This window comes from Amblyraja radiata, chromosome 43 (assembly GCF_010909765.2).
Source record: "Amblyraja radiata isolate CabotCenter1 chromosome 43, sAmbRad1.1.pri, whole genome shotgun sequence".
Taxonomy (NCBI): Eukaryota; Metazoa; Chordata; class Chondrichthyes; order Rajiformes; family Rajidae; genus Amblyraja; species Amblyraja radiata.
In genome coordinates this window covers 11,466,509-11,489,957 of record NC_045998.1, presented here as the reverse complement: position 1 = coordinate 11,489,957, position 23,449 = coordinate 11,466,509, and the positions used below count along the sequence as shown (strand labels likewise).

The following is a 23,449-nucleotide window of genomic DNA, read 5'->3' as shown; positions in this document are numbered from 1 at the left end:
GGAGAAACTCAGCAGGTGCAGCAGCCATCTATGGAGCGAAGGAAATAGGCAACGTTTCGGGCCGAAACCCTTCTTCAGACTGATAGGGGGTGGCGGGGAGAAGGAAGGAAAAAGGAGGAGGAGGAGCCCGAGGGCTGGGGGATGGGAGGAGACAGCCCGAGGGCTGAGGAAGGGGAGGAGACAGCAAGGGCTAACAAAATTGGGAGAATTCAATGTTCATGCCCGCAGGATGCAGACTCCCCAAGCGGAATATGAGGTGCTGTTCCTCCAATTTCCGGTGTTGCTCACTCTGGCAATGGAGGAGACCCAGGACAGAGAGGTCGGATTGGGAATGGGAGGGGGAGTTGAAGTGCTGAGCCACCGGGAGGTCAGGTAGGTTCTTGCGGACCGAGCGGAGGTATTCGGCGAAACGATCGCCCAACCTCCGCTTAGTCTCACCGATGTAGGTCAGCTGACATCTAGAGCAGCGGATGCAGTAGATGAGGTTGGAGGAGATACAGGTGAACCTTTGTCGCAACTGGAATGACTGCTTGGGTCCTTGAATGGAGTCGAGGGGGGAGGTAAACGGACAGGTGTTGCATTTTCTTGCGGTTGCAACGGAAAGTGCCCGGGGAGGGGGTAGTACGTGAGGGGAGGGAAGAATTGACAAGGGAGTTGCGGAGGGAGCGGTCTTTGCGGAAGGCAGACATGGGGGGAGATGGGAAGATGTGGCGAGTGGTGGGGTCACGTTGGAGGTGGCTAAAATGACGGAGGATTATTTGTTGTATGTGACGGCTGGTGGGGTGAAAGGTGAGGACTAGGGGGACTCTGCCCTTGTTGCGAGTGCGGGGGATGGGGAGAGAGAGCGCAGTGTTGCGGGGTATGGAAGAGACTTTCAGTGACTGGTGTACAAGCACATCCAGGTCTCGTTGCACCTCCCCTTTTCCTAATCTGACACCATTCAGATAATAATCTGCCTTCCTGTTCTTGCCACCAAAGTGGATAACCTCACATTTATCCACATTATACTGCATCTGCCCACTCACCCAACCGCGGGGTTCAGCCGCGGGACTGGAGGGCGGCAGCTTCGACCACCCCGGGCCGCGGTGTTTGAGCCGGCCCGTTTGCGGGGTTCGGTGAGCCGCGGGGCTGTTTGTGCCATCGCCCGGTGGGGAATCGCCTCAGCGCAGAGGGAGAAGAGGAGGGAAGAGACTGCAGCCCTAAGATTTTTGCCTCCACCACAGTGAGGAGGTGCTTGGAGGACTCACTGTGGTGGATGTTAATTTGTGTTTATTGTTGTTTATTATTGTATGTATGACTGCAGGCACGAAATTTCGTTCAGACCGTAAGGTCTGAATGACAATAAAGGAAATTCTAATTCTAATTCTATCCAAGTCATCTTGCAGCCTCATAGCAGCTTCCTCTCAGCTCACACTGCCACCCAGCTTTGTGTCAAACATGGAGATGTGACATTTAATTCCTTCGTCTAAATCGTTAATATATATATTGCAAATCACTGTGGTCCCGGCACCAAACCTTGTGGCACCCCACTCGTCACTGCCTGCCATTCTGAAAAGGACCTGTTAATTCCTACTCTTTGCTTCCTGTCTGCCAACCAGTTCTCTATCCATGTCAATACCCAACCCCCAATGCCATGTGCTCTAATTATGCCCACTAAACTCTTGTGTGGGACCTTGTCAATGGCTTTTGGAAAGTCCAGATACACCACATCCACTGGCTCTCCCTTATCCATTCTACTTGTTCAATTATCCTTACTGCTGTCCCGGGTCTTCATTATCCATTCTAATGGTCTCTTCAACCTATTTTTCATAATCCCTCACTTAGACCCTCCAGTAGGGTCACCCCTCCCCCCCCGCGGCGCTCCCTCAGTGTCCCCCCCTCCCCCCCGCGGCGCTCCCTCAGTGTCCCCCCCTCCCCCCCGCGGCGCTCCCTCAGTGTCCCCCCCCTCCCCCCCCCGCGGCGCTCCCTCAGTGTCCCCCCCGCGGCGCTCCCTCAGTGTCCCCCCCTCCCCCCCGCGGCGCTCCCTCAGTGTCCCCCTCCCCCCCGCGGCGCTCCCTCAGTGTCCCCCCCCCTCCCCCCCGCGGCGCTCCCTCAGTGTCCCCCCCTCCCCCCCGCGGCGCTCCCTCAGTGTCCCCCCCTCCCCCCCGCGGCGCTCCCTCCCTCCCCCCTACCTTGGTGCTCCTGGACGAGCGGGGTGAGGTCGTGCACCCTGCCCAGGTAGGACACCCACAGGTCGGCCACCGTGTTGTGCGCCGCCACCTCGCTGGGCGTGTAGAAGCGCGAGTGCAGAATGGCGGCCGTATCCCCCATCCCGGGATCCGCCATGTCGGGCACCGCGGCTTCCCCGGCTCAAGGGCCTCCACTGTCGCCATGGACACGGCGGCTCAAGCACTGTCGCCATGGACACGGACACGGCGGCTCAAGGGCCTCCACTGTCGCCATGGACACGGACACGGCGGCTCAAGGGCTCCACTGTCGCCATGGACACGGACACGGCGGCTCAAGGGCTCCACTGTCGCCATGGACACGGGGCCTCCACTGTCGCCATGGACACGGGGCCTTCACTGTCGCCATGGACACGGCGGCACAAGGGCCTCCACTGTCGCCATGGACACGGGGCCTCCACTGTCGCCATGGACACGGACACGGCGGCACAAGGGCTCCACTGTCGCCATGGACACGGGGCCTCCACTGTCGCCATGGACACGGACACGGCGGCTCAAGCACTGTCGCCATGGACACGGCGGCTCAAGGGCCTTCACTGTCGCCATGGACACGGACACGGCGGCTCAAGGGCCTTCACTGTCGCCATGGACACGGACACGGCGGCTCAAGCACTGTCGCCATGGACACGGGGCCTCCACTGTCGCCATGGACACGGCGGCTCAAGGGCCTCCACTGTCGCCATGGACACGGACACGGCGGCTCAAGGGCTCCACTGTCGCCATGGACACGGCGGCTCAAGGCCGCAACCGCCCGCCGGTCTCCGCCGTCGCCATGGACACCGCGAACGCTGACTACAACTCCCGGCGTGCGTTGCGACACCGCCTACAACTACCGGTATGCACCGCGCCGCGGAGACTGCGCACTAGACTACAACTCGAGGCGTGCGACGCTTCCTGGCCTATAACTACCGGCATGCACCGCGCCACATGTCCCCTCGTCACAGAGACTGCTCACAAGGACTACAACTACCGGCATGCTACGCTATGGTGCCTACAACTACCGGCATGCCACGCTCCAGCCCATGCCCCCCCCCCCTCGACTTCCCGACAGACAACTACAACTACCGGCGTGCCACGCTATCATCGCCTACAACTACCAGCATGCTTTTGCACCGCACGTCACCATGGAGCCTGCCACACGGACACGGACTACAACTCCCGGCGTTCCACGCTATAGCGCCTACAACTACCGGCATGCCACGCTCCATGGCTTACACGCTCTAGCGCCCCCCTGGACTTCCCGACGATGGACTACAACTACCGGCGTGCTGCACTATAATCGCCTACAACTACCGGCTTACACTGCGCCCCATACGTCACCATGGAACCAGCCACACGGACTACAACTCCCGGCGTTCCACGCTATAGCGCCTACAACTACCGGCATGCTTTTGCACCACACGTCACCATGGAGCCAGCTACACGGACACGGCCTACAACTCCCGGCGTGCCCTGTGGCGACGCCTACAACTCCCGGCGTGCCCTGCGGTGCGGCCTACAACACCCGGCGTGAGTGAGCGACGTCGCAACACGGACTCCAACTACCGCCATGCACCGCGCCGGCAATGTCAGCAAACGATCATCGCATGTTAAATATTAATATGAATCCCACACCGGGGGGGGATGTAAACAAAACCGCAACAGGTTACACATTGTGCATTAAAGTAACTGCGGATGCTGGTCTACACCGACGATGCCCCACACTCCATTCCTGCTCTCCAGAGATCAGATGCTGCTTGACATCCATCTTGCGCTCATCGTCGCTGCGGTCCGAGCCGATCCGAGCCGGGCCTCGTGTATTTCCGGCGGCACTCGGCCATTTCCGGCGGCACTCGGCCATTTCCGGCGACGACGACAACAGACAGACCGACCGGAGTCGGAGCGAGGGGGCGAGAAAGCCCAGAGACCGTCAGGTAATGGAGCGCCCTCTCCCCCCTCACCCCCCCCTCACTCCCCCCTCACTCCCCCCTCACTCCCCCCTCACCCCCCCCCTCACCCCCCCCCTCACTCCCCCCTCCTCCCCCCCCTCGCAGGTGTACATATGCTGTACATACATATAGCTGCTGGTGTACATATGCTGTACATATAGCTGCTGGTGTACATATAGTAGCAATGTTACAAAATTTTGAGATTTTAAAAATCAAGTCTGTAATTTATCCCATCAGATAAAGCATAAAAATAAGTTTAATCTGACACCTAATTCACTTTCATATCTCAAGTATTTAAAAAGTTATGGCCATTTTCATACTGGGAAATGAGCATCTTGTTCCCTATTGATTTTCTATGGACATAACAAAAAAGCTGTGATCGTGGACAGTCAAAAGCCCATAACTTTCTTAAAAATTAAGAGAACTGAATGAAATTTTCAGTTATCATAGATTGAAGCATTCTGAAACAAATATAAAATAATCTTACTTGGATGACCTGAAATTAAAGCATATAATTAGTTAGTTACCTAATTGTAGCTAATTTCAGACTTCAATTACTAGATCTAAACATCTATCCATTTCTTAATAAATGATTAACATTTTTAAATAGCCTAAATGTCGAAATAATATTCACAAATAATTCACAATAAAACATGATTTTTAAATCTCATTTACATTAATTTATAGATCAAATGGAAGGAATTCAGTGTTCAATTGCTGTAAATAAATGCCCATTTAAATCAGCTTTCTAGTGGGTCCCTGTGGAACGCGCTGGTTTAGAACGTTCACATTGCGGTAGATTTGTGCCCCAAATGCCGAGAAAAATACTGCGGGATATAATGGGCCCAAAATGAGCTACTCGCAATATTAAACTTTGTATAAAGGGATCTTTAGAAGCCCTTTTTAATGTAAAAATATACAGCCTAACTTCAGATATTTGCTTTATGAGACCCTGCGGTTGCTGACGGTCGCGGGTTTAGAGATTGATTTTTAAACTACTATAACTATTATACGAGGCCTTTAAAACTAATAATAGCTTTTGCGACGGGGTCTTCCAGCGATTTTTCGTTAATAATTAACTAGGCTGAACATCTTCGATTTGAACAGCCTAGAGAAAATCGCGTTTTAAACCCGCCCCCCTCTAAACGGCGCCAAAATCGCGCACACCCGCAGCAGCAGATTTTCAACGACTCTTCAGGTAGGCTTTGCAACATACCTACATATAGCTGCAGGTGTACATATGGTGTACATATAGCTGCTGGTGTACATATGCTGTACATATAGCTGCTGGTGTACATATAGCTGCTGGTGTACATATGCTGTACATATAGCTGCTGGTGTACATATGCAATACAATACAATACTATTGATTTGTCATTTGAACCTCACATAAGGTTCAAACGAAATTTGGTTTCTGCAGCCATACAAGAAAAGAACCAAGACACACACCCAACACAATTTACACAAACATCCATCACAGTGAATCTCCTCACTGTGATGGAAGGCAAAGTCTTGTCTCTCCCCTGCTCTCCATTCCTCTCCCGAAGTCATATGCTGTACATATAGCTGCTGGTGTACATATGCTGTACATATAGCTGCTGGTGTACATATGGTGTACATATAGCTGCTGGTGTACATATGCTGTACATATAGCTGCTGGTGTACATATGCTGTACATATAGCTGCTGGTGTACATATGGTGTACATATAGCTGCTGGTGTACATATGCTGTACATATAGCTGCTGGTGTACATATGGTGTACATATAGCTGCTGGGGTACATATGGTGTACATATAGCTGGTGGTGTACATATGGTGTACATATAGCTGCTGGTGTACATATGGTGTACATATAGCTGCTGGTGTACATATAGCTGCTGGTGTACATATAGCTGCTGGTGTACATATAGCTGCTGGTGTACGTATAGCTGCTGGTGTACATATAGCTGCTGGTGTACATATAGCTGCTGGTGTACATATAGCTGCTGGTGTACATATAGCTGCTGGTGTACATATGGTGTACATATAGCTGCTGAATGTGTATACGATAATTACAAGCAGTTGAATAAGGGGTGGGAATTAATAAGCTTTGGCTTCTTCCTGCCCCTTTTCGGACACATACGATTTCATTTATTTATAGATATTGTTTATGACACTTTATAAATATTCTTGTTGTTTTTTGTATGCTGTTTCTCACTTGCTTTTTATTCTTTTATTCTGTTCGAAATAAAGAATCTAATAAATAAATCTGTCTCTCCCTACAAACACCATTCTCCTGCCTTCTCCCCATAACCCTGACACCCGCACTAATCAACAATCTATCTATCTCTGCCTTAAAAATATCCACTGACTTATGGCCTCCACAGCCGACTGGCAAAGAATTCCACAGATTCACCACCCTCTGGCTAAAGAAATTCCTCTAGACCCCTATTTCCTTCGCTCCGTAGATGCTGCCTCACCCGCTGAGTTTCTCCAGCATTTTGTGTCTACCTGCGCTTTTTCCAGTTAGACAAATCTGCAGTTCTTCCTTAAACAAACTCCTTGTACCTTCCGCAGAGTCCACCTGGGACTATACTGGAAATTGGACATTTTTATACCGGACAATTTTTACATTTACACCACGCCGATTTAACCTACAAACCTGCGCGTCTTTAGAGTGCGGGAGGAAACCGGAGATCTCGGAGAAAACCCACACAGGTCACGGGGAGAACGTGCAAACTCCGTACAGACAGCACCCATAATCGGGGTCGAACTAGGGTCTCCGGCGCTGCATTTTGCTGAGAGGCAGCAACTTCACCGCGACCGTCCTCATCTCCTTCCTAAAGGAACGTCCTTTAATTCTGAGGCTGTGCCCTCTGGTCCTAGACTCTCCCACTAGCGGAAACATCCTCTCCACATCCACTCTATGCAGGCCAGTGCTGTGTCAGCCTGGCCGCTGGAGACGGGGGGGGGGGGGGGGGGGGCAGGGTCTGTGACTGCCAGTGCAGCCTGTTCCCCAGTGAGGGACAGTGTCAGTGCTGTTCAATGTAGTTCATTGTCACATGTACCAAGGTACAGTGAAAAGTTTTTTTTGCAAGTAGCTTGGTACAGCACCCGAGGTGAGGATCGAACCCGGATCGCTGGCACTGTGAGGCACCAGCTGCGCCACATTGTGGGCCAAAGGACCTGACCCCATGTTGCACTGTTCTATTGACACAAAATACTGGAGTAACTCAGCGGGACAGGCAGCATCTGTGGAGAGAAGGAATGGGCGACGTTTCGGGTCGAGACCTTTCTTCAGACCTGATATGTCACCCATTCCTCCTCTCCAGAGATGCTGCCTGACCCGCTGAGTTACTCCAGCTTGTTGCGTCTACAGCATGTGTAATTCCTTCCTACACTGAACTGTTCTATGTTCCTTGTTCCAGATGATGGCGACTGACGGGACCCACACTCGCTCACTGTTTGGGGGCGCCTTCTCCGTCACTCTCCCCCCACATTCCATCGATGTCAGGTAAGTGCAACACAATCCTGTTGGGGGAGGGGGGCAAGTTAAACACTGGTTCACCCACTAAAAGACCCAACGTGCTGGAGTAACTCAGTGGGTCGGGCAGCATCCATGAAGATTGTGGCGTGGTCACGTTTCAGGGCACCAATGACCACAACTTCAGCCAATTTGATTTTACTTTGCGTGTCCCCGCAGGGAAAATGCTGAGGACACTTCAGGTGGCGCAGCGGTAGAATTGCTGCCTTACATCGCTTGCAGCGCCGGAGACCCGGGTTCAACCCTGACTACGGGTGCTGTCTGTACAGAGTTTGTACGTTCTCCCCGTGACCGAGGTGGGTTTTCTCAGAGATCTTCGGTTCCTCCCACACTCCAAAGACGTACTGGTATGTAGGTTAATTGTCCATAGTATGTGTAGGATAGTGTTAATGTGCGGGGATCGTTAGTCGGCGTGGACTTGGTGGGCTGAAGGGCCTGTATCCGCGCTGTATCTCTACACTAAACTAAACTTCAAGCAGCAAAGAGAACATGGATAGGCGATGTTTCAGATCGAGCCCCTTCTTCATACACTAAGTCTCGACCCAAAAGTTCACCTACCCATGTTCTCCAGAGATGCTGCCTGATCTGTTGAGTTACTCCAGCACTTTATGTTTTTTTTGTATATTAACCAGCATTTGCAATTTCAAGTTTCTTTTGTTTTAGTTTAGTTTAGTGTCACGTGTACCAAGGTACAGTGAAAGCCTTTTTTGTTGCGTGCTGTCCAGTCAGCGGAAAGACTATACATGATTATAGTCAAGCGGTCCACGATTTACAGATGCATGATAAAGGTTGTGTATAGGAAGAAACTGCAGATGCCGCTTTAAACCGGAGATAGACACGAAATGCTGGATTAACTCAACGGGACAGGCAGCATCTCTGGAGAGAAGGAATGGGTGACGTTTCGGGTCGAGACCCTTCTTCAGACTGAAACGTCACCCATTCCTTCTCTCCAGAAATGTTGCCTGTCCCGCTGAGTTACCCCAGCATTTCGTGTCCGTCTTCGGGATAAAGATCATAATGTTTAGTGCAAGATAGTCCAGTAAAGTCTGATTGAACATAGTCCGAGGGTCTCCAATGAGTTACAGAGCAGGTCAGAACTGCTCTAGTTGACACAGTGTGGAAAAAGGCCCTTCGACCCATCAAGTCCGTGCCGACTAGCGATTTCCCCATATACTAGCACTAATCTACACACTAAATTTAGACTCTAGAGACACAGTATGGAAACAGGGCGTTGGGCCCACTGAGTCCGCGGAGACCATGATCGCACTGTACACTAACACACACACACACTTACAATTTTAAGGAAGCCAATTAACCTACAAACTTGTTCGTCGTTTGAGTGTGGGAGGAAACTGGATCATCCGGAGAAAAGCCACGCAGGTCACGAGGAGAACGTACAAACTCCGTACGGACAGCGCCCGTAGTCAGGATGGAACCCGGGTCTCTGGCGCTGTGAGGCAGCAACTCTACCATGGCAGCACCGTGCCCCTAGATTTACAAGGTGATCTGAGGGCACATGTTTTACACAGAGTGATTGATGCCAGAGGAGGTGATGGAATCGGATACGATCGCCAGGTTTAACAAACATGTTGACCGCCACTTGAATTCTTTCCCATAAATTAATCGCAAAGGCTCGGAAGGCGGGTTTGAAGGAAGAGGGAGGCAACTTCATTGAAACGACGAATCGTGAAAGGCCTGGACCGAGTGGGTGTGGAGAGGATATTTACACTAGTGGGAGAGTCTAGGACCAGAGGTCACAGCCTCAGAATAAAAAGACATACTTTTAGGAAGGAGATGAGGAGGAATTTCTTTACCCGGAGAGTGGTGAATCTGCGGAATTCATTGCAGACGGCTGCGGAGGCCAAGTCAATGGATATTTTTAAGGCAGAGATAGATAGATTCTTGATTAGTACGGACATCAGGAGAATGGGGTTGAGAGGGAAAGATAGATCAGCCCTGATTGAATGGCGGAGTAGACTAGATGGGCCGAATGGCTTAATTCTGCTCCTATCACTTATGTACCTATGAACAGATACAGACCTCCAATAAACATTGCTGCAATTTCTATTTAATGCTATGATTGCTAAAATATGTTCCCATAATTGCTAAAATAGTTCACTGATAATTGCTATTTTGGCTCTAATAAATAGCAAGGCTTAATAATTCAATTGGAATTAGCGTTCAAGAAGGAACTGCAGATGCTGGAAAATCGAAGGTAGACAAAAATGCTGGAGAAACTCAGCGGGTGAGGCAGCATCTATGGAGCAAAGGAATAGGTGACGTTTCGGGTCTTGACCCGAAACGTCACCTATTCCTTCGCTCCATAGATGCTGCCTCACCCGCTGAGTTTCTCCAGCATTTTTAGACGACATTTCGGGCCGAAACCCTCATTCACTAATGGGATTAGAGTGGCTGGGCATGATAAGTTTAACTGTTGTAAGTTGTGGAGTTTAGTGCTTTGTGGTTAGGTGAAGATTCCATGGTGTAGGGTTGCTTTTGTCTCCTGATTTTCCATGTTCCCTGTTGCTCCGCAGTGATATCCGGGAGATCCCAGACAACCAGGAGGTGTTTATGCACAGTGCTACGGACCAGAGCATCATCGTGGAGCTGCTGGAGTACCAGAGGCAGGTGCCTGACGTGGACGCAGCCAGGTACCGTCCCCTCCAAAGAGAGCAAACCCACTCAGTCACGGGGAGAACGTGCGAACTCCACACATAAACAACACCCCTAGGCAGGATCGAACGCGGTCCAAGCGTCTGAGGAGATGCAGCGCGGAAACAGGCCCTTCGTTCCACCGAGTCCGCGCCGACCAGCGATCCCCGCACACTAGCACTATCCCACACACACACACACACACAAGCCAATTAGCCTAGAAACCTGCACGTCTGGTGTGGGTGGAAACCAGAGCACCCGGAGAAAACCCACACGGCCACGGAGAGAACGTGCAAACTCAAGTCAAGTTTATTCGTCACACACACATACGAGACGTGCAGTGAAATGGAAAAGTGGCAATGCTCGCGGACTTTGTGCAAAAAGACAAACAAACAGACAACCAAACAAACTACAAACAGGATGGATCAGAATCACATATTCTTTTCCATATTAAATATTGTGGGCGGAAGGAAAAAGGGAAAAAACAGCACTTTTAAAAACAGCAGTAGAGTGGTTCAGTAAAAGTTAGTCCCTGGTGAGATAGGAGTTTACCAATGGCCTCTGGGAAGAAACTCCTTCTCAACCTCTCCGTTCTCACCGCATGGCAACGGAGGCGTTTGCCTGACCGTAGCAGCTGGAATAGTCCGTTGCAGGGGTGGAAGGGGTCTCCCATGATTTTATTTGCTCTGGAGTTGCACCTGCTGATGTATAGTTCCTGCAGGGGGGCGAGTGAAGTTCCCATAGTGCGTTCGGCCGAACGCACTACTCTCTGCAGAGCCTTCTTGTCCTGGGCAGAGCAGTTCCCAAACCAGATTGTAATATTTCCGGACAAGATGTTTTCCACAGCCGCTGAGTAGAAGCACTGGAGGATCCTCTGAGACACTCTGAATTTCCTCAATTGCCTCCACACAGTTACACAACGCCGGTGATCAGGATCGAACCTGCATCTCTGGCGCTGTGAGGAAGGGATGCGGGTGGTGGGGGAGAGGGGAGAAACCGATGGGAGGGGTCAGCCTGGGTACAGACGAGGGGTGTGGGGGGTGAAAGAAAGCGGGGTGTCTTGGGATAAAATGGGGAGGGGGCTGTTTGTAGGTGAGTCCCCTAAAATTGGAGAATTCATCGTTCATACTTAAGCGGAATATGGAGTGGCGTTCCTCCCGTTGCTGTGTGGGCTCTCTCTGCCAGTGGAGGAGGCTCAGGACAGAAAGGTCAGTGTAGGAATGGCAATGCATGCTACCGTTTTAAAATTGAAGCTAACTCCATTAAGCAGTAAACTGAGGGGGCACATTTGAGAGGTGACCTAAAATTGGAGAATTCAATGTTGATACCATTAGGTTGTATGCTTAGTTTAGTTTAGAGATACAGTGTAGAAACAGGCCCTTCAGCCCACCGATTCCGCGCTGATCAGCGATCCTCGCACACACTAGGGACAATTTTCTTTCCATTTACACCAAGCCAATTGACCTACAAACTTATACGTCTTCGGAGTGTGGGAGGAAACCGGAGTACCTGGAGAAAACCCACGCAGGTCACGGGGAGAACGTGCAAACTCCGTACAGACAGCACCCGTAGTCGGGATGGAACCCGGGTCTCTGGAGCTGTGAGGCAGCAGCTCCACCCGCTGCGCCACCGTGCCGACCCCTACCCGCTACCCACAAGGTGTTGTTCCTCTGGTTTGTGTGTGGCCTTACTCTGACAACGGAGGAGGCCCAGGGCAGGAAGGTCAGTGTGGGGAACGGGAAAGGGAGTTGGCAAGTGGTAGATCTAGCACAGCCTCAGCCTACCGTATGAATGAATGAATACTTTATTGTTCCAGTGATATGCTTTGTTTTGCATAGCCTAAGTTACCAAGGCCAGCGTGGGTTCTCTCCGGGTGCTCCGGTTTCCTCTCACATTCCAAAGACATACAGGTTTGTAGGTTAATTGGCTTTAGGTAATATTGTCCCAAGTGCGTGTAGGGTAGTTACAGTACATGGGTCGCCGGGGACTCGGTGGGCCGAAGGGCCTGTTTCCGCGCTGTTTCTCTAAACCAAACAAGCAAACTATGTAAAGTGTCTCAGACAAGGGTACAGAGATGATTTACAAGGATGTTGCCAGAACCCGAGGGGCCTGACCTACAGGGAGAGGTTGAGCAGGCTGGGACTCTATTCCTTGGAGCGCAGGAGGATGAGGGGCGATCTTATAGAGCCAGGGGAGTGGTGTTGAGCGGCCCAATCTCTCTACTCTTGGGACGACAGATGGCACAATGGGCTAAGTGTTCGGCTGGCAACCAGAAGGTAGCCGGTTCGAATCCCGCTTGGAGTGCATACTGTTGTTGTGTCCTTGGGCAAGACACTTCACCCATCTTTGCCTGTGTGTGAATGTGTGTGAATGTGTGTGAGTGATTGGTGGTGGTCGGAGGGGCCGTAGGCGCAGATTGGCAGCCACGCTTCCGTCAGTCTGCCCCAGGGCAGCTGTGGCTACAGAAGTAGCTTACCACCCCCGAGTGTGACTGAGGAGTGAATGAATAATGCGATGTAAAGCGCCTTGAGTATTAGAAAGGCGCTATATAAATCCCATCCATTATTATTATTATTACTCTGCGTCCCACTCAAAATCTTAGAACGCCTTATACTACAACGTCTATCTCCAGGAGTAGAAGAGATTCTCAGTGTGGATCAGACAGGTTTCCACAAGGACCGCAGCACAGGAGAACAAGTTCTGGCCCTAACCACCTGCATTGAAAACGGCTTCGAGAACAAACTGAAGACCGGGGCAGTGTTCCTTGATCTCACCGCAGCCTATGACACTGTGTGGCACAAAGGCCTCCTCCTAAAACTCACCAAAGCACTCCCTGCCTGGGCATCAGAAAGCATCAAATCTCTGCTCTCCAACCGCAGGTTCAGAGTTCACCTTGGACAGAACAAGAGTGCATGGAGAATGCTGAAGAATGGGCTCCCGCAAGGGTCAGTTTTAGCCCCAACCTTGTTCAACCTTTACACAAATGACCTACCCACCACCAAATCCCGCAACTTCATCTATGCAGATGACATCTGTTTGGCCTTCCAAGCACCAGATTTTGGTACATTGGAACAGGTGCTCAATGAAGACCTTGCTAAACTGGACGAGTACTGCAAAACCTGGCGCCTAAAACCAAGCCCAGAAAAAACGGTCTCCAGTGTGTTCCACCTCCATAATGCAGAAGCCACAAGAGAACCAAACATCTATCTGAGCAGGACCAAACTGAAGAATGCCCCCACTTCAACCTACCTCGGAGTGACCCTTGACAGGACCCTATCCTTCAAGGAACATCTCAAAAGAACAGCAGCTAAGGTGAAGTCCAGAAACAATCTCCTCAGTAAGCTTGCTGGCTCAAAGCCCGCACACTGAACATTTCAGCACTAGCCCTTGCATTTTCTTCAGCCGAATATTGTGCCCCTGTTTGGTCCAGGTCATCCCACACACACCATGTGGACACCCAATTGAACTCAACAATGAGGATCATCACAGGAACAATCCGCTCAACACCACTCCCCTGGCTCCCTGTCCTATCCAACATAGCCCCTCCGCACATCCGGCGAGTAGTCCTCACTCAAAGGGTGCTCCAAAAGACCAAACACTCCCCTCACCTGCCAATTCACATGGACATCTTCAACCCACCCACTGCTCGACTTCCATCTAGACCACCAATTTGGAAGAACCCACCACCAGCTGATTTCACCATCCAGTCAGCTTGGAAAAAGGAATGGGAGTCCAAGGACGTCCCAAATAAACATCTGGTGTCAGACCCCACCCTACCGGTCCCTGGCACCAACCTCCCAAGGAAGCAGTGGACGACGCTGAATAGATTCAGGACTGGACATGGCCCCTGCTTGGCCAGCCTTCACAAATGGGGCAGCAGCCCAACCCCACGGTGTGCTTGTGGAGAGCAGCAAACAAGGCAACACATCATTGAAGCATGCCCTCAACAAAGACCCAAAGGAGGACTTGTCACCCTTCATACAGCAGATCAAGAGGCAACTGCTTGGCTAAAGGACTTTGCATTCGCTAAATAAAAAATAAATAGAGGTGTACAAAATCATTAGAGGAATAGATCGGGTACTCGCACAGAGTCTCTTGCCCAGAGTTGGGGAATCGAGGACCAGAGGACATACATTTAAGGTGAAGGGGAAAAGATTTAATAGGAACCTGAGGGATAACTTTGTATGGTAGGTGTATGGAACAAGCTGCCAGAGGGGGTACTTTAGTTAAGTTTAATTTAGAGATACAACATGGAAACAGGCCCTTCGACCCACCGGGTCGGCACCGACCAGCGATCCCCACACATTAACACTATCCTACGCACACTAGGGACAATTTACAATTATATCGAGCCAATTCATCTACAAACCTGCACGTCTTTGGAGTGTGGGAGGAAACTGAAGATCTCGGAGAAAACCCGCGCAGGTCACGGGAGAACGTGCAAACTCCGTGCAGTCAGGATCGAACCCGGGTCTCCGACGCTGTAAGTCAGCAACTCTACCGCTGCGCCACCACAGGCAGGGACTATCCCAACGTTTATGAAACAGTTAGACAGGTACATGGATAGGACGGGTTTGGAGGGATATGGGCCAAACGCGGGCAGGTGGGACTATGTGTAGCTGGGACATGCTTGGCCGGTGTGGGCAAGTTGGGCAGAAAGGCCTGTTTACACACTGAGAGTCACAAGTGGGTGAGTCTTATTCAAGATAAAAATGGAGGCCCAACACTGAAACGATTATACTTGGAGTAACGGGAGACGGGAATAAATGAAACACATTTCAAAATTCATTTTTAAATTGTGGGTTAATAATGGCAAGAAAACGTATAAAATTTTGGAAAAATACACCCATAGCAACGCTTAAAATGTGGATTATAAATATGTTGGACACAGCACATCTTGAAGAAATGCGATTCCTCCTAATAGATAAACCAGACCAATTCTTAACGAGTTGGGCTCCATTTATCGACTTCCTGGAAGCATATGGTGCAACAAAATCGTAAAAAACAATTGTTTCAGGACTGGGTGAAAGCTGGTCAAGAATATAAATACCTATCTCCTATTTTCTACTCTTTCTCTCTCTCTCCTTTTTTTGTCTTCTATTTTTTTTTTTTCTCCTCACTTTCTCTCTCTCTTCCTTTTTCTTTTTCACACACCATACATCACATGTTTTTCTATTTTCTATTATCTAAAAAAAGAACAAGTGGGTGAGTCTTGGATTCAGGGCCTCTTTGCATCGACAGGTACCATTTTGAGGACGTCACCGCCATTAATGGGGCCCTGGGAGAGGCAGGAACGGAGGTGCTGAGCGTGGAGCCCGTGGGCAGGGATCAGATGGCGTTGCGGGAGCTGAGCAGTGTCTGGTTCCTCTCCGGGAGGCAGCACGTGGCCAAGTTCAATGAGCAGGTCAGTAATAAATGGCACCGCCTCAAGAAGACAGCAGTCTGAAGAAGGGTCTGGACCCGATATGTCACCCATTCCTTCTCTCCAGAGATGCTGCCCGTCCCGCTGAGTTACTCCAGCACTTTGTGACTATCTTTGATTTAAACCAGCACCTGCAGTTCCATGCTCCACTTACTGCAGTCTACTCTGTTCTTTGTTGACAAAGCACAAATGGCAGTCGTAAAACAATAAAATTAGGTCGAAAGGGTAACGGGGCATTTGCTTATCTGAAATGGAATTGGGCTGTGTTTAGTCTTCTGTGTCTCTCCGAGAGCCATGATTTATAATTGTTATAAGACCATTGGGAAGAAAGAAAATGCTTAAGTGCCCGCTACAATAAACAACACTTCAAAGGTAAAATTTGTATCTAGTAAGGAGGAGATGAATCTTTGATAGGCACAAAACGCTGGAGTAACTCAGAGGGACAGGCAGCATCTCTGGAAAGAAGGAATGGGTGGCGTTTCGGGTCGAGACCCTTCTTTGGACTGAGAGTCAGGGGAGGGTAAAGGGGGAGACACAGAGATAAGGAAGGGAGACAAAAATGCTAGAGAAACTCAGCGGGCGAGGCAGCATCTATGGAGCAAAGGAAGAGGTGACGTTTCGGGCAGGTGTAGATGGGGCATGTTGGTCAGTGTGGGCAAGTTGGGCCGAAGGGCCTGTTTCCGCACTGTATCACTCTGTGACTGGTGTAGATGGGGCATGACAATAGGTGCAGGAGTAGGCCATTCGGCCCTTTGAGCCATGTTGGTCAGTGTGGACAGTTTGGGCGAAAGGGCCCGTTTCCACTCTGTATCACTGACTGGTGTAGATGGGGCGTGCAGCAAGTTGGGCCGAAGGGCCTGTTTCCATGCTGTGTCACTCTATGACTGGTGTAGATGGGGCCTGTTGGGCGGGGTGGGCAAGTTGGGCCGAAGGGCCTGTTTCCATGCTGTGTCACTCTATGACTGGTGTAGATGGGGCATGTTGGTCAGCATGGGCAAGTTGGGCCGAAGGGCCTGTTTCCGCGCTGTGTCACTCTATGACTGGTGTAGATGGGGCCTGTTGGTCAGCATGGGCAAGTTGGGCCGAAGGGCCTGTTTCCGTGCTGTGTCACTCTATGACTCTCATTTGCTTTCTCTCTTGCAGGCTAAAAACACAGTGAATATACACCTGGCCCTCTTCAGACTCCCACAGTACACCACAGACATCCTCGTCACCTTCAATGATCCAACAATGATCAGGTATGTTTGTCGCCATGGAAGACACCACACTTGGAGACAGGCCCGACTTGCCCATGGTCACCAGGATGCCCCATCGACACTTCCCTTCGTCCCACCTACCCGCATTTGGCCCACGTCTCTCAAAACCGTTCCTGTCCAAATATCTCTTAAGTGTTGTTATAATACCTGCCACAACGATCTCCTCTGGCAGCTCGTTCCATGCACCCACCACCCTTAGTGTGGAAAAGGTTGGCCCTCAGGTTTCTAATGAATCTTTTCCCCTTCACCTTAAACCTATGTCCCTCCCCCCCCCCCCCCCACCATAAAACTATCCCCTGGTTCTTGATTCTTATCCAGTTTAATCTCATCCATCCAACAGCGCGGAGATCAAAACTGCACGCTGTACTCCAGGTGTGGTCTTAACGTCTTGTCCCACTGTAAGGCCCGTGTTTATCATCTTTCCATGCCCACTCTCCCCTCCACACCCACTCGCTCCCCTCTCTCTCCCCCCTCTCTCTCCCCCCTCTCTAACCCTCCTCTCTCACCCCCTCTCTCTCCTCCCTCTAGCCCCCTCTCTCTCCCCCCTCTCTCTTCCCCTCTCTCTCCCCCTCTCTCTCCCCCTCTCTCTCCCCCTCTCTCTCCCTCTCTCTCTCCCCTCTCTCTCTCCCCTCTCTCTCTCCCCCCTCTCTCTCTCCTCCCCTCTCTCTCCCCCCTCTCTCTCTCCCCCCCTCTTCTCTCTCCCCCCCTCTCTCTCTCCCCCCCCTCTCTCTCCCCCCCTCTCTCTCCCCCCTTCTCTCTCTCCCCCCCTCTCTCTCTCTCCCCCCTCTCTCTCTCCACCCCTCTCTCTCTCCCCCCTTCTCTCTCTCCTCCCCCTCTCTCTCTCCCCTCCCTCTCTCCCTCTCCCACCCCTCTCTCTCTCTCTCTCTCCCCCCCCCCTCTCTCTCTCTCCCCCCCTCTCTCTCTCTCTCTCCTCCTCTCTCTCCCCCACTCTCTCGCCCCTCTCTCTCTCCCCCCTCTCTCCCCCCCTCCCTCAAAGTCAATGTTAAATACCACCTATATAAAAGTATAATAAAATACCATCCATTCATTTACAATAATAATAATATATGTAATTGTAATTACACAGAGGTACAATGAGATTTGGTACAACGCAGCTTCCATCCGATGTCATGACTTAATTAACTACAAATTTAGACAACCAGAGAAACAAGATTGTTTTTAAAGCGGTAAAACAGTATAAAGTGCAAATAGGTCTGTGCCGTGTCGATGTGTGAAGTGACCATCCGAGGGAGACAGTTCATTGGGGGGGGGGCACTCATCAGGGCCGGTTCAGAGCAGCTTTAGCTCTGGGGATGAAGCTATTCCATAGTCTGGAGGTGCGGGTGTAGAAGGCCTTGTAACGTCTGGTAGAAGTTCGAAACTGGGTGCAAGGGTGTGAGGAGTCTTTGTGAATGCTGACGGCCTTCCTGAGGCACCGTTAATACATACAAGTGTATATACTATACATTAATAAAGTATCATTCACTCTCCACCAGCCCACACAGCAGCAGCGTGGGATTGGAGCCGTCCCAGTCGGGGGCCTCGTCGTCGGGAGCGGCCCCGTGCTGGACCCCGGAGCAGTTCCGCGCTGCCGTCCGCTCCCTCTGCCTCCTCGACCCCGCCGTCTTCTCCTGAACCCCCTCACGCTCCGGAGGCCAGAACCAGAGCCCGGCCCGTCGAGACTGAAGCGGTGGAGGAAGGAACTGCAGACACTGGTTTACACTGAAGATGCTGGGGTAACTCACTGGGTGCAGCAACATCTCTGGAGCAAAGGAATAGGTGATTAAGAAGGAACTGAAGATGCTGGAAAATCGAAGGTGGACAAAAATGCTGGAGAAACTCAGTGAGTCAGGCAGCATCTATGGAGAAGGCATAGGTGACATTTCGGGTCGAGACCCTTTTTCAGACTAAGGTGGACATAAAACGGTGGAGTAACTCAGCGGGACAGGCAGCATCTCTGGAGAGAAGGAATGGGTGAGGTTTCGGGTCGAGATCTCAGCGGTATTTAACATTGACTTCTCTAACTTCAAGTAACCCTTGCTTTCTCTCTCTCTCCGTCTCTTCCCCACCCTAGTTCCACCTTCCTCCTGATTCATTTTACTGTCTGCACGCCTCGTTGTCACCTTCCCCCTCAGCCCAACAATGAACCCTTTCTACATTTCCTTGATCATCGTCTGCTTTGATCTGTCGTTTTCACACCTTGCCCTTCCCCATCTCTCCCCTGACTCAGTCTGAAGAAGGGCCTCGACCCGAATCGTCGCCCATTCCTTCTCTCCAGAGATGCTGCCTGTCCCGACAAGTAACTCCAGCATTCTGTGTCTATCTTCACCGAAACCCCGTGAGAGTCTTGGCGGAATCTACCCTCCCCCCCCCCCCCCCCGCGTTTATTCTTTTCCGGAACTGACCAGATTCTACGGATGCAAGAGACGAGAAGGAGGACCTTCGGCCCATCGAGGCCGCTGCTGTTCGGTGAGATCACAGCTCATCTTTAATTCAATTCTACACACCATTCGCCCTCTACAAACGGTAGAATCAGCCGATCTCAAATATAAAATGAACAATGAATCTTCCATCTTCCTCGCTTTGCCAGCTTTAAACTCCTTCGTGAAGTTTGCCAAATCCACTCATAGCGTGGAAACGGGCCCTTCGGCCCAACTTGCCCACACTAGTCCCACCTGCCTGCCTTTGGTCATATCTCTCTAAACCTGTCCTATCCATGTAGACAATAGACAACAGGTGCAGGAGTAGGCCATTCGGCCCTTTGAGCCAGCATGTACCTGTCTAAATGTTTAGTTTAGAGATACAGTGCAGAAACAGGCCTTTGGGCCTACCGAGTCTGCTCTAACCAGCGATCCCCGCACTCTAGCAACGCAATCCTACACACTAGGGGTCATTTACAATCTTTAACAAAGCCAATTAATCTACAAACCTGTACGGCATTGGAGTGTGGGAGGAAACCGGAGCACCCGGAGAAAACCCACGCAGGTCACGGGGAGAACATGCAAACTCCATAGAGACAGCACACGAGGTGGGGATTGAACCCGGGTCTCTGACGATGTGCCACATAAACCTTGCTACCGTACCTGCCTCGGGCAGCTTGTTCCACGCACCCACGCACCCTCTGTGTGTGGATGGACCAAGTAAGGGCACAAAGCAACTCACTGGGGGATTTTAGCGGGACAATTAACCGGCAAACGCGCACGTCTTTGGAGCGTGGGAGGAAACCCAGGCGGTCACGGGGAGGACGTGCAAACTCCGCGCCCGAGGTAGGGCTTGAACCCGGGTCTCCGGCGCAGCGAGGCAGCAGCTCTACCCGTGCGTGGAAACCCAGTTGGGCGCCAGAACTACCGGTCAATCCCAGTCACGCTATACTGTACAAGATAATGCCAACAAACCCAGCACCATGGTACAACAAATCTTGAATGCTGAAGATTGAATATGTTACAAGCCTTGTTAAGGATCCCATCCTGCCCCTTGTTCGGGGTTAGGTCCGTGCCAGGCAGGGTGGCGTTAGACAGGGACTTGGCACTGTCCGCGGGCACCCTGGGGGATATCCGGGACCGTGGGGGGTGGAATACATCTCCAATGAGGATGGTGATATCAGTTGTCTAGTGGGTCATTTAATAGATTTGTCTGACTTGTACTATGGTGGTTTTTGATTTATTTTCTGCTGTAAATATTATTGTAATAATTGATTCAATTATATTTGGTTAAAAAAAATTTAAAAAACAGCGGGGCGCTCGGTGCTGCATGTATCGGATACATTCAATAGACAACAGGTGCAGGAGTAGGCCATTCGGCCCTTCGAGCCAGCACCGCCATTCAATGTGATCATGGCTGATCATCCCCAATCAGTACCCCGTTCCTGCCTTCTCCCCATATCCCCTGACTCCGCTATCTTTAAGAGCCCAATCTAACTTTCTCTTGAAAGTATCCAGAGGACCGGCCTCCACAGGCAGAGAATTCCACAGACTCACCACTCTCTGTGTGAAAAAGTGTTTCCTCGTCTCCGTTCTAAATGGCGTACCCCTTATTCTTATTCCTAAGGACTCCCCCAACATCGGGAACATGTTTCCTGCCCCTTCGAGCCTGCACCATTCGCCATTCAATATGATCATAGCTGATCATCCAACTCAGTATCCTGTACCTGCCTTCTCTCCATGTTCCATGTTCTATGTGACAGTGGAAAGAATTAATGCTCTTTAAAAAAAATCCATACCACAAGTTCTGAAAAAGATAAATGTTTAATATTTCGAAGCTAAACTTATTTTTATATATTAAAATTCTACAATACATTCATGAGCCGTGGGCTTTACATTCAAGAGGACAAAGTAACGGGATGGTGATGATTTTGGCAGCAGAGGTCAGTTGTCTGCCCATTACATTCAGTTTAAACGACCTGTGCACTTAAGCCCCTGTCCCACCTTCCCAAGTTTACTCACAGACTCTCCCGAGTTTTCCCCTTGATTCGAACTCGGAGAATTACGGTAACAGCTGTTCGTAGGTACTCGGGGCTATTTTTTTAAACTCGTGGACATTTTTCAACATGTCCCAACTTACCTGATGCCCCGAGTTCCAACGGCTGGCATTACGAGCCGCTACAAAACATCTACGGCCTCTTACGAGCTCGCTACCGACATAGGAAAAGGGGAGATGCAGCGAGACCTGGGTGTCATGGTACACCAGTCATTGAAAGTGGGCATGCAGGTGCAGCAGGCAGTGAAGAAAGCGAATGGTATGTTAGCTTTCATAGCAAAAGGATTTGAGTATAGGAGCAGGGAGGTTCTACTGCAGTTGTACAGGGTCTTGGTGAGACCACACCTGGAGTATTGCGTACAGTTTTGGTCTCCAAATCTGAGGAAGGACATTATTGCCATAGTGGGAGTGCAGAGAAGGTTCACCAGACTGATTCCTGGGATGTCAGGACTGTCTTATGAAGAAAGACTGGATAGACTTGGTTTATACTCTCTAGAATTTAGGAGATTGAGAGGGGATCTTATAGAAACTTACAAAATTCTTAAGGGGTTGGACAGGCTAGATGCAGGAAGATTGCTCCCAATGTTGGGAAAGTCCAGGACAAGGGGTCACAGCTTAAGGATAAGGGGAAATCCTTTAAAACCGAGATGAGAAGAACTTTTTTCACACAGAGAGTGGTGAATCTCTGGAACTCCCTGCCACAGAGGGTAGTCGAGGCCAGTTCATTGGCTATATTTAAGAGGGAGTTAGATGTGGCCCTTGTGGCTAAGGGGATCAGAGGGTATGGAGAGAAGGCAGGTACGGGATACTGAGTGGATGATCAGCCATGATCATATTGAATGGCGGTGCAGGCTCGAAGGGCCGAATGGCCTACTCCTGCACCTAATTTCTATGTTTCTATGTTTCTATTACCCGGCATTCCATGAGTTCGAATCAAGGGGAAAACTCGGGAGAGTTTGTGAGTAACTCGGGAAAGAGGGACAGGGGCTTTATTCTACTCAAAATGCTTCAGAGTCAGAAGAAACGGGCCCGGTGGCCTAACCTGCCCACGTTGAGCTGGATGCCCCATCTACACTGAAGTCTGAAGAAGGGTTTCGGCCCGAAACGTTGCCTATTTCCTTCGCTCCATAGATGCTGCTGCACCCGCTGAGTTTCTCCAGCTTTTTTGTGCCCCATCTACACTAGTCCACCTGCCCATATCCCTTTAAACCTTTCCTATCCATGACTCTATACATGTTATTAGTATCTGCCCTCAACTACCTCCTCCTTGGCGTGCGAGGTCTGGAACAAAGTGTTGGGCGAGCGTGAACAAACTTGTGTGGATAGAGTGGATCAAGCGTGTAGGAAGGAACCGCAGATGCTGGTTTACACCCAAGGTGGACACAAAATGCTGGAGTAACTCAGCGGGACAGGCAACATCTCTGGAGAGAAGGAATGGGCGACGTTTCGGGGCAAGACCGTTCACCCAGTCTGATGAAGGATCTCACCTATTCCTTCTCTCCAGAGATGTTGTCTGACCTGTTGAGTTAAGGCCCTGTCCCACTTTCACGACCTAATTCACTACCTTCTTTTACTCATGGACATTTTTCATCAGGTTAGAAAAACGCCCCGACCTACTTGATGCCACGACTAGCATCACGGCCTACCTACGACCTCGTGACGACCATGCTGCGAGTATGAGTCAAGGGCAGAGGTGGTGAAAGTGGGACAGGCCCTTTACTCCAGGGTTTTGTGTCTATGTGGGGAATGTCAGATAAGTCCGAAACAGAGTGCTGGAGGAACTCAGTGGGTCAGGCAGAATCTGTGGAGGGAAATGGACAGATAACATGTCAGGTCGAGACCCTTCAGACTTGCTCATCATGCCATGGGGTTGAGAGGGAAAGATAGATCAGCCATGATTGAATGGCAGAGTAGACTTGATGGGCCCAATGGCCCAATTCAGCTCCTAGACCTTATGAACATAGGAG

The 23,449-nt window shown here is 50.7% G+C and overlaps 1 protein-coding gene and 1 long non-coding RNA gene across 3 annotated transcripts in view; both read left to right on the top strand.

Moving 5' to 3' along the window:
- LOC116967985 overlaps positions 1-666 on the top strand; it is a 20,993-nt gene extending 20,327 nt beyond the window's left edge. Inside the window, exon 3 of the long non-coding RNA XR_004410377.1 lies at positions 655-666. This is a non-coding gene — a long non-coding RNA (uncharacterized LOC116967985). The remainder of the gene's footprint in view (positions 1-654) is intronic.
- A 3,314-nt stretch (positions 667-3,980) lies between these two features.
- rangrf (RAN guanine nucleotide release factor) lies at positions 3,981-18,817 on the top strand. 2 transcript variants are annotated; one of them, XM_033014666.1, is made up of 6 exons: positions 3,981-4,138; positions 7,564-7,646; positions 10,211-10,327; positions 15,570-15,732; positions 16,894-16,988; positions 18,503-18,817. In XM_033014666.1, exons 2-6 carry the CDS (start codon positions 7,564-7,566, stop codon positions 18,639-18,641), a joined length of 597 nt encoding a protein of 198 aa, XP_032870557.1. In that variant the 5' UTR covers positions 3,981-4,138; the 3' UTR covers positions 18,642-18,817. The 2 variants fall into 2 exon arrangements, with proteins under 2 accessions (XP_032870557.1, XP_032870556.1); XM_033014665.1 differs by having other exon boundaries at positions 7,561-7,646.
- Positions 18,818-23,449: the final 4,632 nt, after the last annotated feature.